General features: G+C 35.5%; 1 protein-coding gene across 3 annotated transcripts in view; it reads left to right on the top strand.

The window, feature by feature from the left end:
• STXBP3 (syntaxin binding protein 3) overlaps nt 1-14,189 on the top strand; it is a 65,348-nt gene that overhangs the window by 24,960 nt on the left and 26,199 nt on the right. For 2 of the 3 annotated variants that reach the window (XR_010159228.1, XM_001145368.5), the window contains exons 7-11: nt 3,633-3,787; nt 7,276-7,366; nt 10,256-10,380; nt 13,393-13,488; nt 13,620-13,677. Coding sequence is in view for 2 of the 3 variants with exons in the window: in XM_001145368.5 (XP_001145368.1) it covers nt 3,633-3,787; nt 7,276-7,366; nt 10,256-10,380; nt 13,393-13,488; nt 13,620-13,677 (525 nt within the window). In the remaining variant the exon portion in view is untranslated. The remainder of the gene's footprint in view (nt 1-3,632; nt 3,788-7,275; nt 7,367-10,255; nt 10,381-13,392; nt 13,489-13,619; nt 13,678-14,189) is intronic. The other variant, XM_016923686.3, reaches the window with a different exon arrangement.

The raw sequence follows: 14,189 nt of genomic DNA, 5'->3' as shown, positions 1-14,189 counted from the left end.
TATATGGCTGTTCTTCACAAAGAACTGAAGTGCAGTTACTGAAAAGGGGAAGATGTTGGAGAAACATCTTGTAGTCGGCCACAAAAGGAGGGAGATTCTCTTTTTAAATATTTATTTATTTGACACATTGTAATTGTACCTATTTATGGGATATAATTTGATGTTTTGATACATATCTATGTTGCATAATGATACAAGGAATGTATCCATCATTTCATGCATTTAGGAGCCGGGTTTTGTTAGGTTTTGTTTGTATTTTTAGTAGAGATGGGGTTGCCCAGGCTGGTCTCGAACTCCCAGGTTCAAGCAATCCGCCTGCCTCGGCTTCCCAAAGTGCTGGGATTACAGGAATGAGCCACTGCACCAGCATTGAGAGACGCTAATTCTTACTGGGAGATTGGGAAAATATTTGAAGAATGGATGTATTTTTATAAGGTAGTAATGAAGAGGGAAAGAACCTAGGAGGTAAAAATAATCTAGATGTAAAGATACAGAATCAGAAGAGTGCAGGAGAACAGCAGGAATGTGGCTTATAAGAGGTGAAGGAATGAAAGATAGGCTCTCTGTAGGTAGGTTGGGACTATTGTACGTAGGAGGCTCCTGGTTCTACCAAAAATAATGACAGAAAATTAGCTGGTGCAGAAAACTGTGGAACTGGTCGTAAAGTCCTTAATGAAAAGTAGAGTCCTAGAAGTCAGGAGATCATTGCAGAGAGATTGGTAAAGTCAGATATGATAGTGCTTCAAAGAAATAAAGTTGGACATCAGCACATTTAGAAATTACCTGGAGAGGAAGAAGATTAACTCACTCATGGTGATTCCATGAGTCAAAGGGATTAAAGAAAGATCTTTCTTTCCCTTTCAGAGGATTTAAGGTAAGTGATGCTGTCACATATATAATAAGGCAAGTAGAACTGATCCTTGAATAACATAGGGGTTGGGGCACCAACCCCCTGTGCAGTTGAAAAATTTGTGTATAACTGTAAACTCGCCAAAAACTTAACTACCAATAGCCTGCTGTTGAGTGGAAGCCTTCCTGATAACATAAACAATAGAATAACACATATTTTGTATATTGTATTTACTATATTCTAACAAAGTAAGCTAGAGAAAAGAAAATGTTATTAAGAAAATCAAAAGGAAGAGAAAATATACTTACTATTAAAAGGAAGTGGATTATTATGAAGGTCTTCATTCTTGTCATTTTCAAGTTGAGTAGGCAGAGGTGGAGGAAGAGGAGGGATTGATCTTGCTGTCTCATGGGGTGGCAGAGGCAGAGGAGGTGGCAGGGGAGGCAGGCACACTCTTTGTAACTTTTATTGAAAAAAATCTGCATATAAGTGGATCTGTGTAGTTCAAGGCCTTGTTGTTCAAGGGTCAGACAAACATAGAAAGCATTCAAGAATATGAGGGAGTTTGTTTACAGTGAACCTTAGTGAGTACAGAGAGTCTGGTACAGTTAGTAGAGAGGATACTAGAAGGGATCTGGTAGAGATAGAAACAAGCTAGCTATAGAGTAGCATGAAGAGTAGATGGAAGACAGGATCTGTATTTAAGGAGCTGATTATGGGTTTATAAAGATGAAAAAAGCATGTGGCAGTAGTCTTAAAAAACTTTTAATGATGGTGATGGAAAGTGGGGAGGAGGTAGAGGAAGAGGGAAATGGAGGAAATGTGAGTATAGAATGAGAACCAGCACCCAGATTATCTTTGGTACATTGGGGTATTAGATAGCTTAGATTAATTTGTGGTAGGAACCCCCCAGATCTCAGTGCATTACTACAACAAAGGTTTATTTCTCATTTGTGTTGTCCATTGTTGTTTAGCTGGGGCTTTGCTCTACATCCTCTACATTCTAGTACTGAGGCCGAAGGGCTAGTCTGGGACATAGCCGAGGGAAAAGAGAAAATAGTGGAGCCACACAATAGCTTTTAAAGCTTCTGCTGGGAAGTGGCACGTGTATCTTCTACATACATTCCAGGCCGAGCACAGTGGCTCACATCTGTAATCCCAGGACTTTAGGAGGCCGAGGCGGAAGGATTGCTTGAGCCCAGGAGTACTAGACCAGCCTGGGCAACAAAGTGAGACCTTGTCTCTACAAAGAAACTTAAAAAAGGAATTAGTCAGGTGTGGTGGCACATACCTGTGGTCCTAGCTACGTGGGAGGCTGAAATTGAGGATCGCTTGAGCCCAGGACCTCAAGGCTTCAGTCAGCCATAACCATGCCACTGCACTCCAGCCTGGGTGATAGAGTGAGTCCCCATCTTAAAAAACAAAGACAAAAACAAACCTACACATGACCATGGCTAAACCTGGTATCAGTGAGTGGGAGGGAGAAGCCTTGGGCGGCTGTGCGATAAATGTTTTTAATCAAATAATGTTATCTCCTGCTGTGGGATATTATACTATGAGGAAGCCACAGTTCAAGTGTAGGGTGCTTGTTGACAATTAATACAGCATCCTAGCCTTTGAGCAGGAAAGAGATAAGTGGATGAGCCACAGCTAAATTTTCATCTATGTTCAGGCTGCTGTTGTTGGTGCTGGGTTATGTCCAGAGAAATGAATAACTGTGTGTAAAAGGAAATGCGAGAAGTTTATTCATAATTCATTACTTAACCTATAATGTTTATTACTTGCCTACTTTCACTTACAATAAATTTTCATAGTTTAAGAGAAATTATCATTGTTTAGAAAACAACAAAATTTAGTTTAACGGGGAACTCTCAATACCATTTAGGGAGCTCCTGCTTTTGTATCCTCCAAATTCTCTAACCCAGTTCTTTGTACATAAGTAAATTATTTTGTTAATTGAATGAATGTATCTGTGAGGTTTTGCTGTACATATGTATAGTAAGATTTATATTATGTCTAGCACAATGCCATGTCTTTTGGGGAAGTATGTCTCTTATTTTAAGGACATGAAGAGTATAAGCTAAAGAACTGAAGACATGTATCAACTATGGGAGATTTTTGGGTTACTCTCTAATGGGTTAAGGTTTATAATTTATGTCTGAGATATAGGCCGATTTTGGTAATGTTGTGTTTCTCTGTGCTAGGAGTTAGATTTTTATTTTAGTCTGACTATCTCAGATTCCTTCATCTGTTGCACTGGTAGTAAAAAGCAGATAGTACAATCTGTGTATGAAACAAGAATTGAAGGAGAGAGGTAGACTAAAGCAGGAGAGGAGAGTGAGAGAAGAAATAAAGGATGAAATCAGGATGACAGAGAAAATGAGATTTGATTAAGGTAAAGACACAGTTGTTTCAGGAAACAGCATGGTTAGTGCAAGTATTTTTTTAACTGCCCCAAATAGTTGCTGCATTTTCTTGATATATATCTATATATATAAAATATATAAATATATATGATATATATCTATATATATCATATATAAATATATATGATATATATCTATATATAATATATAAATATATATGATATATATCTATATATAATATATAAATATATGATATATCTATATACGATATATAAATACATATGATATATCTATATATGATATATAATATATACATTATATATAACATATACATTATATATAACATAAATATAAATATATATATATTTTTAAATCAGGTCTCCAGATTAACAGTGAGTTTTTTTGTCTTAACTTAGGTGTATACTCTTGATGTACCAGATGCATTCTATTACTGTTATAGTCCAGACCCTGGTAATGCAAAGGGAAAAGATGCCATTATGGAAACAATGGCTGACCAGATAGTTACAGTGTGTGCCACCTTGGATGAAAATCCCGGAGTAAGATATAAAAGGTGAGACACTGAGCATCTGCACATGTTATGCTTCCTATTTACCATTCATTATAGAGGTAAATAATATGTCTGTACCTTTGCATGTTGGTTTGCAAAATTTATTTTCTTTGTATGATTACCATGCTCTACATATAGGATATTTAAAGCTTGTGGTTTAAATTTCAGACTAGCAAATAGCTTCTGTTACTGAATTTCGGAGCCTAAATTTGGTACAATTTACAGACAGTTTTTCATCGGTTTAAAGAATGCTTAGAGGAAATGTCTTTATAGTCACATAGGGAATACAGTGTTACAGTTAATGTTTTTCATTAAATCACCAACAAATTTAAATGACCATATTCTCTGGATACCTGTTACAATGTCGAAGTATCTATAGTATCTAATCTGCCTATTCTAAATAAATTTTGGGGTTTTCTTAAGGGGTAAAATTTAACTTTAGTACTACATACCTTGACTTATATACTTCTTTTTAAAAATGAAGTTTACTATAAAGTGCCTAAATTGTCTATACAGTAAGTCCTCACTTAATGTTGTTGATGGGTTCTTGTTAACTGACAAAACCAATTTTACCATAGGCTAATTGATGTAAACAAGAATTAAGTTCCTTGGTTATGTAATGTCACCAAACTTCTACATAAAGACCTGAAACACTTCTAATATTAAACATTGAAAGAAATGTGACTATATGTACATTTAAGAAAGATTAATAAAAACAGGATCATTTTTTTGCCCAGTTATTCTAGTTCAGGCTCATTAGAAGGATGGCCAGAGCCCACCCCAGCAGTTCATGGCACAAGGCAGGAACCCACCCAGATTATAGGATACCATCCCATTGCAGGGCACACTACACACACATCCACACTCACTCGGACTGCGACAATTTAGACATGCCAGTTAACCAAACATGCTGCACATCTTTGGGATGTGGGAGGAAACCAGAGTACCAGGAGAAAACCCATGCAGACGTGGAGGGATCATGCAAACGCCACACAGACAGTGGCCTCAGCCAGGAATCTTTTATTTTTTTCCTCAGCATTATATCGAGATGACGAACAAAATGACATTATTTGAGGACGTGCTAGATATGGCATGTTAATTCATTCCAAAATGAACATATCCATCTAACCCTACCAAGGTCAAAAAAATAGAACATTAACAGCATCTCAGAGGCCTCTCTTGTGGTCCCTCCCAGCTCTCCCGTCCCTTTTCTTCCCTAGAGATGACTACCATCTGACTTTTAACACATAGTTAAATTTTGCCTGATTTTGAGCTGGTATAAATGGAACCACATGATATTTTTTGTTTTTGACTTCTTTGCTCAACATTATTTTCTGAGAGTCATCCATGTTTGTTGTGTGTGCCAGGCAGTTTTAGTTTTAATTTTGGTCTGCTAGTTCATGTGTGACCCTCTCGCCTCAGTTTCCTTATCTATGAAATAAGAATGATAATAATACCTACCATATACAGTTGTTTTTAGAATTAAATGAATTAATATCTGTAAAGCATTCAGCACTAATAAATATGGTAGTAAATATATTGCACTACTCGTAATAAGTATTACTCATTTGTCTTTTAAAAAGTCCTTTAATTTGAACATTGGCATTTGTCAAGTTAGCTGGCTGAACTGTTTAATTTTAAATTCATGTAGTACTTTAAGTCACATTACTCTTCACTTACCATTTAAAAATTCCACTATTAGTACTTAGAAAAAGTATAGTGATCTCCTTGGAGATTAAGTTATCTCCTTAATTCAGGTATTACCAGACAAGCTCTTTATTCATACCTTGGGTATTAGAAACATTCTTTTTCTCTCTTTCTTTCCTTTTTTTTTTTTTTTGAGATGGGGGTCTCTCTGTGTTGCCCAGGCTGGTCTCAAACTCCTGGGCTCAAGCAATCTGCCTGCCTCTGCCTCCCAAAGTGCTGGGATTACCTTTTTCTTATAAGAGATGTGCTAATTACGTTCTGGACTCAGTGGAGCTAAGTGGTTTGGCTCCTGTGAAGAGTTTAGTAACTGTTGAAGCTTCTACTGTTGGTGATTGGTTATGTTCGGGGAAATGAGTAAATATAGCCAATTTATAATTTTATCGCTCACATAAGGGCTAGTTTTGAGTTATGCTAATAAATAATCTGTAATCCTGTCTTTTAAAATTCTACCTGTTTCCACAAAATATTCCTTTACGCTTTATAAAGTATAATTTTAAAATGAAGTTTCTTTCTTTTGAAAATATTGTACAGAGTTTAATTTATTGTGCAATTAATTTATTGTACAGTTTATTGTACAAAGAGTTTAATTATTGTACAAAGAGTTGAATTACCCTTTATAGATGTTACATTATTTATTTTTAAGGTATACAACCTAAAGGTTCTGTAAAACTTTGAAGCCCTCACAATGAGACCTCCCATTTTTGAGGTTGTTGTGCTGGTGAAGAGCCTTTTTCTTTCTCTCTCTCTTTTTTCTTAAATAATTTTTGTGGATACATAGTAGGTGTATATATTTATGGGGTACGTGACATATTTTGATACAGACATACAATGCATAATAGTCACATCAGGGTAAACGGGATATCTATCACCTCAAGCATTTATCCTTTCTTTGTGATAAAAACAATCCAATTATACTCTTAGTTATTTTTAAATATACTGTAGTCACCCTGTTGTGCTATCAAATACTAGATCTTACTCATTCTACCTATATTTTTGTACCCATTACCCATCCCCACTAAACAGTCACCCACCACTCCTGCCCCTTTCCAGCCTCTGGTAACCATCTTTCTACTTTCTCCATGAGTTCAATTGTTTTCATTTTTAGCTCCCGGAAGCAAGTGGGAACATGCGAAATGTTCTTTCAGTGCCTGGCTTATTTCGCTTAACATGATGACCGCCAGTTCCATCCATGTTGTTGTAAATGTCAAGATCCATTCTTTTTTATGGCTGAAACATTTGTTTCAGTATTTGTAATAGTGTAATAAGAATGACTCATATGTCCATCTTTAGAGGAATCGATACATAGAATCCAATATAATCATGATGGAATACTATATAGGAGATAAAATGAATAAATCCGATGTGTCAATGTCAATGTAGATAAATCTCAAACACACACACACACACACATACATATGAAACAGAAATGACTGGAGGGAGAATACACATGAAATTAATTATAATGGTTGCCTTGGTTTGAGGCAGGGGTATGGGAGAGGACCAGGACTTAGGAGTGGAATAAAAGGAACTGCAACTTTACATGTAATATTTTATTTCCTTTATATTAAAAAATCTGAAGCAGATAAGATTTTTCCTTGTAAATTCCAAATATATCGATATAACATTATTTGATATATTATCTGAACTTTTACATGTTTATAAAATAATTTTTCATTTTGTAAACATTTTTTAAATTCCAGTTTAATTTTAGAATTAAACTTCATGATATTATAAAGTATACACTGAAAGAAAGATAATTGTTTGATCCTTTTTTCCATTTCTAGTAAACCTCTAGATAATGCCAGTAAGCTTGCACAGCTTGTTGAAAAAAAGCTTGAAGACTACTACAAGATTGATGAAAAGAGCCTAATAAAGGTAATGTATGCAAGGCAAGTAATGACTATGCATAAAGTCTGTCTTATTTCTTTATAAGCCAAAGAAACTTGCTCATTCATTTTCTAGTATTGATTTGGGAGTCATTAACATAGATCTCCAATACTGATTTGAGAATCATTAACATACACAATTGTGCAAACCTTAGTAGATGGTATGGTTTAGAGGGGGATCTATTAACTAACAGATTTTGAAGTCAGCACTGTGTCCAAATCTAGTTCTGCCGTTTAATTCATAGTTAATGTCTATTTGGGCAAATTATGTAACTTCTATGTAACTACATTTTCTTTTCTATAAAATGGGGATAATAAAAGAATACCTATTTTAAAAGTTAGGATTAAATGAGTTAATACATGCAAAGTCCTTAGAATAATGCTTGCCAATGTGTAAACATTTAATAAATGTAGGAATTCCTATTATCACTAGTTCTGTGACCTTGAGTTTGTTTTTCCACCTGTGAAATAGATGAAATAATATATACGTTGCTAGGTGGTGTGAGGATTAAGTTAGCACGTAAGTATTTGGCACCAATGTGAATTTAATAAATGGCAGCCATTGTTATCCTATGGAAATAATATAATCAAAGACTAAAGTTGAAATCTGGGAAATACCAGCATTTACATGTGGGTGAGAGAACGAAGAGCTTGAGGAGACTGACAGAGGTGGTGCCAGAGGCCTAGGAAGCCATATTACAGTAGCTGGAGAATGAAGAAAAGGAACTGTTGCTAGTTTAGAAGAGGAGTTGTGCCAGGAAACCACCAATTACAATACTGTGTAATAAGTGGAATGAGAGAAGAATATACAGAATATAATGGGAATATAGTCCCGGGCTTATCTTCTAAACTGGAGTGTTGGAAGGCATCCCAAGAAGAAGAGGCCCTTTAGCTTGAAGAATGAAGTAACATGATAAAGAGGGAGTTCATTGTATGGAAAACAGGATTCTTCAGGTAGAGGCAATAGAGAAAAAGGCAAAATCCACAATTAAACAATGTGGCTGGAATGGAAGATATAAACTTAGATGTTAGGTTAGTTACCTTAAAAGTAACCTGTTTTCGGTTTAGAGGCCTAGTGAAGGCTGTTATTCTGGTTGTAGTTTTGAAGACAGAATGGCTTAGTACACATCATAGATAGTGAATAAATGTTTGTTGAATGAAGAGATATATAATCAAATATGCTTTTAGTCCTTCATGTTTTCAGTGGAAAAAGAGCAAAATCCACAAAAATTAAACTTGTCCTTTCCACTCTTTCTGCCTGGAAAATTAATCATCCTTCAAATACTTGATACCTTTCCTTTATTCAGGGACACCTGATAAAGTGATAAAGTGTCACCTCGTTTTTGAAGCCTTTCTTGACTCTTCAGGCCAAGTGTTGCTTCCTCCCACATGCTATCATAAGCCCTAAGCCTGCTATAGAATTTATATTGCACTTTTTCCTGTTTATATTTCTGAAGATTCATAGCTCACATTTTTGAGGGCTTACTGTGCTGTGTTTCATAGTATGATTACGTTTAACCTTTTCAGTCATCTTATAAGGCAAAGATTCCATAATTGTGTTTCATTTTACAAAGAGAATACTGCCATGTAAACAGGGTAAGCATTTTGTCCAAACTTGTACTGCAAGATTGTGGTCAAGGCTGGACTCAAATTCAGACCTAGCTGATTTCCAAGGCTGTGCTCTGAACCACCATATCATACTGTCTCAAAATTTAATTAAATTAATGTGCTTAATTTTAAAATATTTTAAAAATCTAGCCTATAACATTTACCTGTTATATGTAAATAAATAGAAAATGTTTGTATAATGATCTGTAGTTATGTTATTGCTTTGAATACTAATCCAAAGAATTTATTACTTTTTAAAATGAAGTATGAAAGATACTGACATTAACAATAAATGTTTCCAGCACTGTTATTCACTGTTTAGTGATTAGTGATGTTTGCGAATTAATGATAACAAGGCTTTCATTGTGATTTATCATCTTAGTTGGTATCAGTACAGTCTTTTAAAATAGCATAACGGTTAAGAACACAGATGTTGGAGCAAACCTGCATTTGAATCTCCATTCTGCCTCTTACTACCTGTGTGATTTGGGCAAGTTAGTTCATTTCAGGCCGCAATGCCCTCATGGTCAACTGGAGATAATAATGCCTGTCTCACAGGATTACTAAAAGAATTAAATGAAATAATCCATGTATTTTTGTTTAGTAAAATGTCTAATACTTAGAGCTCAAATAGTAGCTACTATTCATAATTTATATCAGTTTTAGTGCTTTTGGAACTCAATTCATAAGAAAATAGATATAGTGCAAACAAAATGTTACTTTTTTAAAAGGAATTTTCAAGCTATTATACAGTTCTCCCTTGGTAAACACAGAGGAGGGTTGGTTCCAGGACCTCCTGTGTATACCAAAATCCACACATACTCAAGTCCTGCATCAGCCCAACAGAACCTACATATCTGGAAAGTCAGCCCTTCATACACGCAGGTTTCACATCCTGCAAATACTGTATTTTCTGTCTGTTATTTAGTTGAAAAAACTCTGAGTATAAGTGTATCCACGCAGTTCAAACCCAAGTTATTAAATGTACCCTCTTACTCTAATTACAAAAGTAATTAGATTTTAGTTATGTAATTAGATTTTAGTTATGTAGTCTTCATTTTTTCTCTCTTGGGCTACTCAGATTTTTCTTTGTTTTATTATAACTTCACATTCTTAAGACAATTAACCATTTGTTTTGTTTTGTTGTATGTTTTTGGTGGGGAAAAGGGACAGAACTTAGGAAAAGGGTGCTTTGTATTCTAAGATATTAAAACTATGTTCACACTAAGAAATTGAAGCTGCTTAAGATGATTTTATCTTGTTATTCTAGGGTAAAACTCATTCACAGCTCTTAATAATTGATCGTGGCTTTGATCCTGTGTCCACTGTCCTGCATGAACTGACCTTTCAGGCAATGGCATATGATCTACTACCAATTGAGAATGATACATACAAGCAAGTATAACTTGAAGGGCATATAAAGGGCATATACAAACAGGATAGAATATGAGCATTTAATGATTTATATAGGCACCAGAGATCTGAAAGCCCCTATAACCTTTTCTATTCAGAGACTTTATCCTTCTCTTATTCCTACAGTTATAGTCTTTGACAGATATGTTGACCTTGTAAATTAAAGTGTAATTTGATTGCTTTGGAGCATTTTTGGTGTGTTTGCTTCCTTAACTGTGTGTACAGTAGAGCTACATTTAAACACATGGAATTTGGCCCTTTTGCTTTTAAAAGTAAATACCAGGCTCACTATCATATTTATTGAAGGAGAAACCATATTCGAAATTGTTAGGCTATAATTGTTCTGAATCATACATTCAAAAGTGTATGTGTCTTATCAACATAATGTATTTTAAAAGATTGGAACACTAGAAGACTAAATAGGATGGCTATTGAGGACAATAGGCATAGTTTTACCATTTTGGTACCTTCTACTGAGTTAATCTTGGTATAAACATATTTACTTTAAAAGTAATGTCAAATAAAAACCTAAATGAAAAATGAAATAGTTTTCTATCAAGGAATGCATCTTACTGTATCTCTGTATCATTTATGGTGTATGTGTTACATACATTACAAATGTTATTTGATGTCGTGATTTCTGAATCCAAACTGGTATTTGTCAGCTAAGATTTACTGCTTGAGTACAGTAATAAAAATGAAAATAGTTTTCTGAAATTTTATGTTTAAACTAATTTGTTAGTTTTAAGATACAGACACTTGTGATAGTTATGATACTGTTTTTTTCTTAAATATTGTTAAAATTTGTATTTTTATTTGCATTCTGGTCAAATCTTGGTTTCTGAGTTTTTCTCTGTATTATCCGTATTAATGTTAGATAACATAGCTATTTTTCTAATATAAAAGTTTTTTTAAGCAGTTTATTCAGAGGGGATATTATTTACCTCTGTTACCCTGTAGGTCTCTAAACTTTTAAGTAGACTTATTTTTTAAAAAGCTACTATACTCCCTTCTTTCTGAATCAAAAACATTCAGAGATAAGAATTAGATGGAAGTAAAGCTCCCTGTGGTTTGCGCTCCATCACAATTTTTTTTTTTTTTTTTTAGTAGAGGCGGGGTTTCCCCATGTTGGCCAGGCTAGTCTTGAACTCCTGACCTCAGGTGATCCCCCTGCCTCGGCCTCCCAAAGCGCTGGGATTGCAGGGGTGAGCCACCACGCCCAGCCTTCATCACAATTTTTTATGGAAACAGAATACAAAGCAGCAGGAAGCTCTAAGTGTCCAGATTCAAGTTTTCATGTTGGTGCCTTCTTTAAATTTACTTTTTTTTTTTTTTCTTTTTTTGAGACAGAGTCTTACTCTGTCACCCAGGCTGGAGTGCAGTGGCGCGATCTCAGCTCATTGCAGCCTTCGTCCCCTGAGTTCAAATGATTCCCGGCCTCAGCCTCCCAAGTAACTGGCACTACAAGTGTGCACCACTGCGCCTGGCTCATTTTTGTGTTTTTAGTAGAAATGGGGTTTTGCTGTGTTGGCCAGGCTGGTCTCGAACTCCTGGCCTCACATGATCCACCCACCTCGGCCTCCCAACTAAATTTACTTTTAAAATGGGATATTCATCACCTGAGTATTGTCAGGCTTGTTACTCTTATCTCTGTTCACAAATCACTTATAAGTCAAAGGTATTGTATAAGAACAAAGTGTATTTTAAATGACAAAAGGGCTTTCATCCTTAGTGCAGCCTTATATAATTGAGCACAGTGATTCTGTCTTTGGACATCTGTAATCCACCCAGGTGGATGGTTTTATAGATTGATGTGTAATTTGTGGGGGTTATAGAAATGATTATATTCATATAGCGAAGTCTATATGTATTATTTGTAGTTCAGAGCTAGGAAAACTCAATGCCGTCCTTCCTGATCTTGACTCAGGAAATCAGTAGTTCCAAGGATGATTCAGTCTTGTCTAGTTCCATAAATGGAAGGAGGGTGTCTGCATAAAAAGATAAGGGGAATCAGTCAGGAAGCCCATTTTGAATAGCTTCATGAATCCCTTAAATTGTTGCTAACTTCAGCAGAACTCATTAAAGCTATCACAATTTTTATGGCTTACATTAATTTTTTTTTTATCTCATTTTCTTTCTCATTCTGTAAAGGAGATGTGGTTATAGGGTTGGGGGAGAATAAAGAAACAGATGATAAATGTTTGTGAATTTTGTACCAATTCTGAAATACCTTCAATATTTAATAGGTTATATTGGGGAGGATATTCCTGTTTTGTTTTGTTTTGTTTTGTTTTGTTTGAGTCACAGTCTTGTGCTGTCACTCAGGCTGGAGTGCAGTGGTGCGATCTCTGCTCACTGCAAACTCTGCCTCCCAGGTTCAAGTGATTCTCCTGCCTCAGCCTCCAGAGTAACTGGGATTACAGGTGTGTGTCACCACACCCTGCTAAGTTTTTGTATTTTTTTTTTAGAGACAGGGTTTCACCTTGTTAGCCAGGCTGGTTTTGAACTCCTGACCTCAAGTGATGTGCCCACCTCGGCCTCCGAAAGTGCTAAAATTACAGGTGTGAGCCACTGCACCTGGCCGATATTCCTGTTCTTAATGGAAATTTGATAATTGTACTGTGGGTTATTAGCACATCAAAACAGTGTTGTAGGGAATTAGAACACAAAGCGTTAGTATATTGAGTCTTGTTCTTAAAGTTAACTGTAGGATGTTGAATTTTTTTTATAAGGTACAATTTTGCTGAACTAAAACTCTAATAATGGCACCTAAACTAAATATTTGAAAATGTCTTGGTAGGCTTAGGACTTATTTTTAATGTAAGGATAGCAGCGTGCCTTAGTTTTGAGTAGGTATTCATTACCCCCCTAAAATAGTGGATTTTACTTTTCAGTTTCTTGAGTTGTGTCTTGAAATTATTGTTTCTAAAAATGTTTCTTTTGATTTTGGAGGGAAAAAAATCAAAAAGTTTTAGTGCTTCTGTCTACTTGTAGATATAAAACAGATGGAAAAGAAAAGGAGGCCATCCTTGAAGAAGAAGATGACCTCTGGGTTAGAATTCGACATCGACATATTGCGGTTGTGTTAGAGTATGTGAACTCATTTTAATTTTTGTTCCATAATTTTTAGACACTATGTGATAGTACATTTTGTAACCTTAAAATAGTTCTGTAAAGAATTACATCTTAGAAATTTAAAGAATTCTCTCACAATTTGACAGGGAAATTCCCAAGCTTATGAAAGAAATTTCATCAACAAAGAAAGCAACAGAAGGAAAGGTAAGAGTCTTACTTAACTTTCAAAGTAATAGTGAAGGTGAATTTTAAAGTTTGTTTAAAATCTTTTATTTCTGTAACTTTTTATTTTTGGAAAGTTCTAACACAGAGGTAGAGAATGAACTCCTGCATACCCATTGCCTAGTTTCAATAGTTAACAACATTTTTGTCTGTCCTGCTTCATTAAAATTTTTTTATTTTATTTTATTTTTTGAGACAGAGTCTCACTCTGCCATGCAGGCTGGAGTGCAGTTGTGCCGTCTCAGCTCACTGCAGTCTCCACCTCCCAGGCTCAAGTGATTGTTTTGCCTCAGCCACTCAAGTAGCTGGGATTACTGGTGTGCACCACCACACCTGGCTAATTTTTGTATTTTTAGTAGTGACAAGGTTTTGCCATGTTGGCCAGTCTGGTCTCGAACTCCTGGCCTCAAGTGATCTGCCCACTTTGGTGCTGGGATTACAGGTGTGAGCCACTGTGCCTGGCCATAAAGTTTATTTTAAGGCCATTTAGTCAA

This window comes from Pan troglodytes, chromosome 1 (genome assembly GCF_028858775.2).
Source record: "Pan troglodytes isolate AG18354 chromosome 1, NHGRI_mPanTro3-v2.0_pri, whole genome shotgun sequence".
Lineage (NCBI taxonomy): Eukaryota > Metazoa > Chordata > Mammalia > Primates > Hominidae > Pan > Pan troglodytes.
The sequence above is the reverse complement of the archived record's forward strand: the minus strand, read 5'-3'. Positions and strand labels throughout refer to the sequence as shown.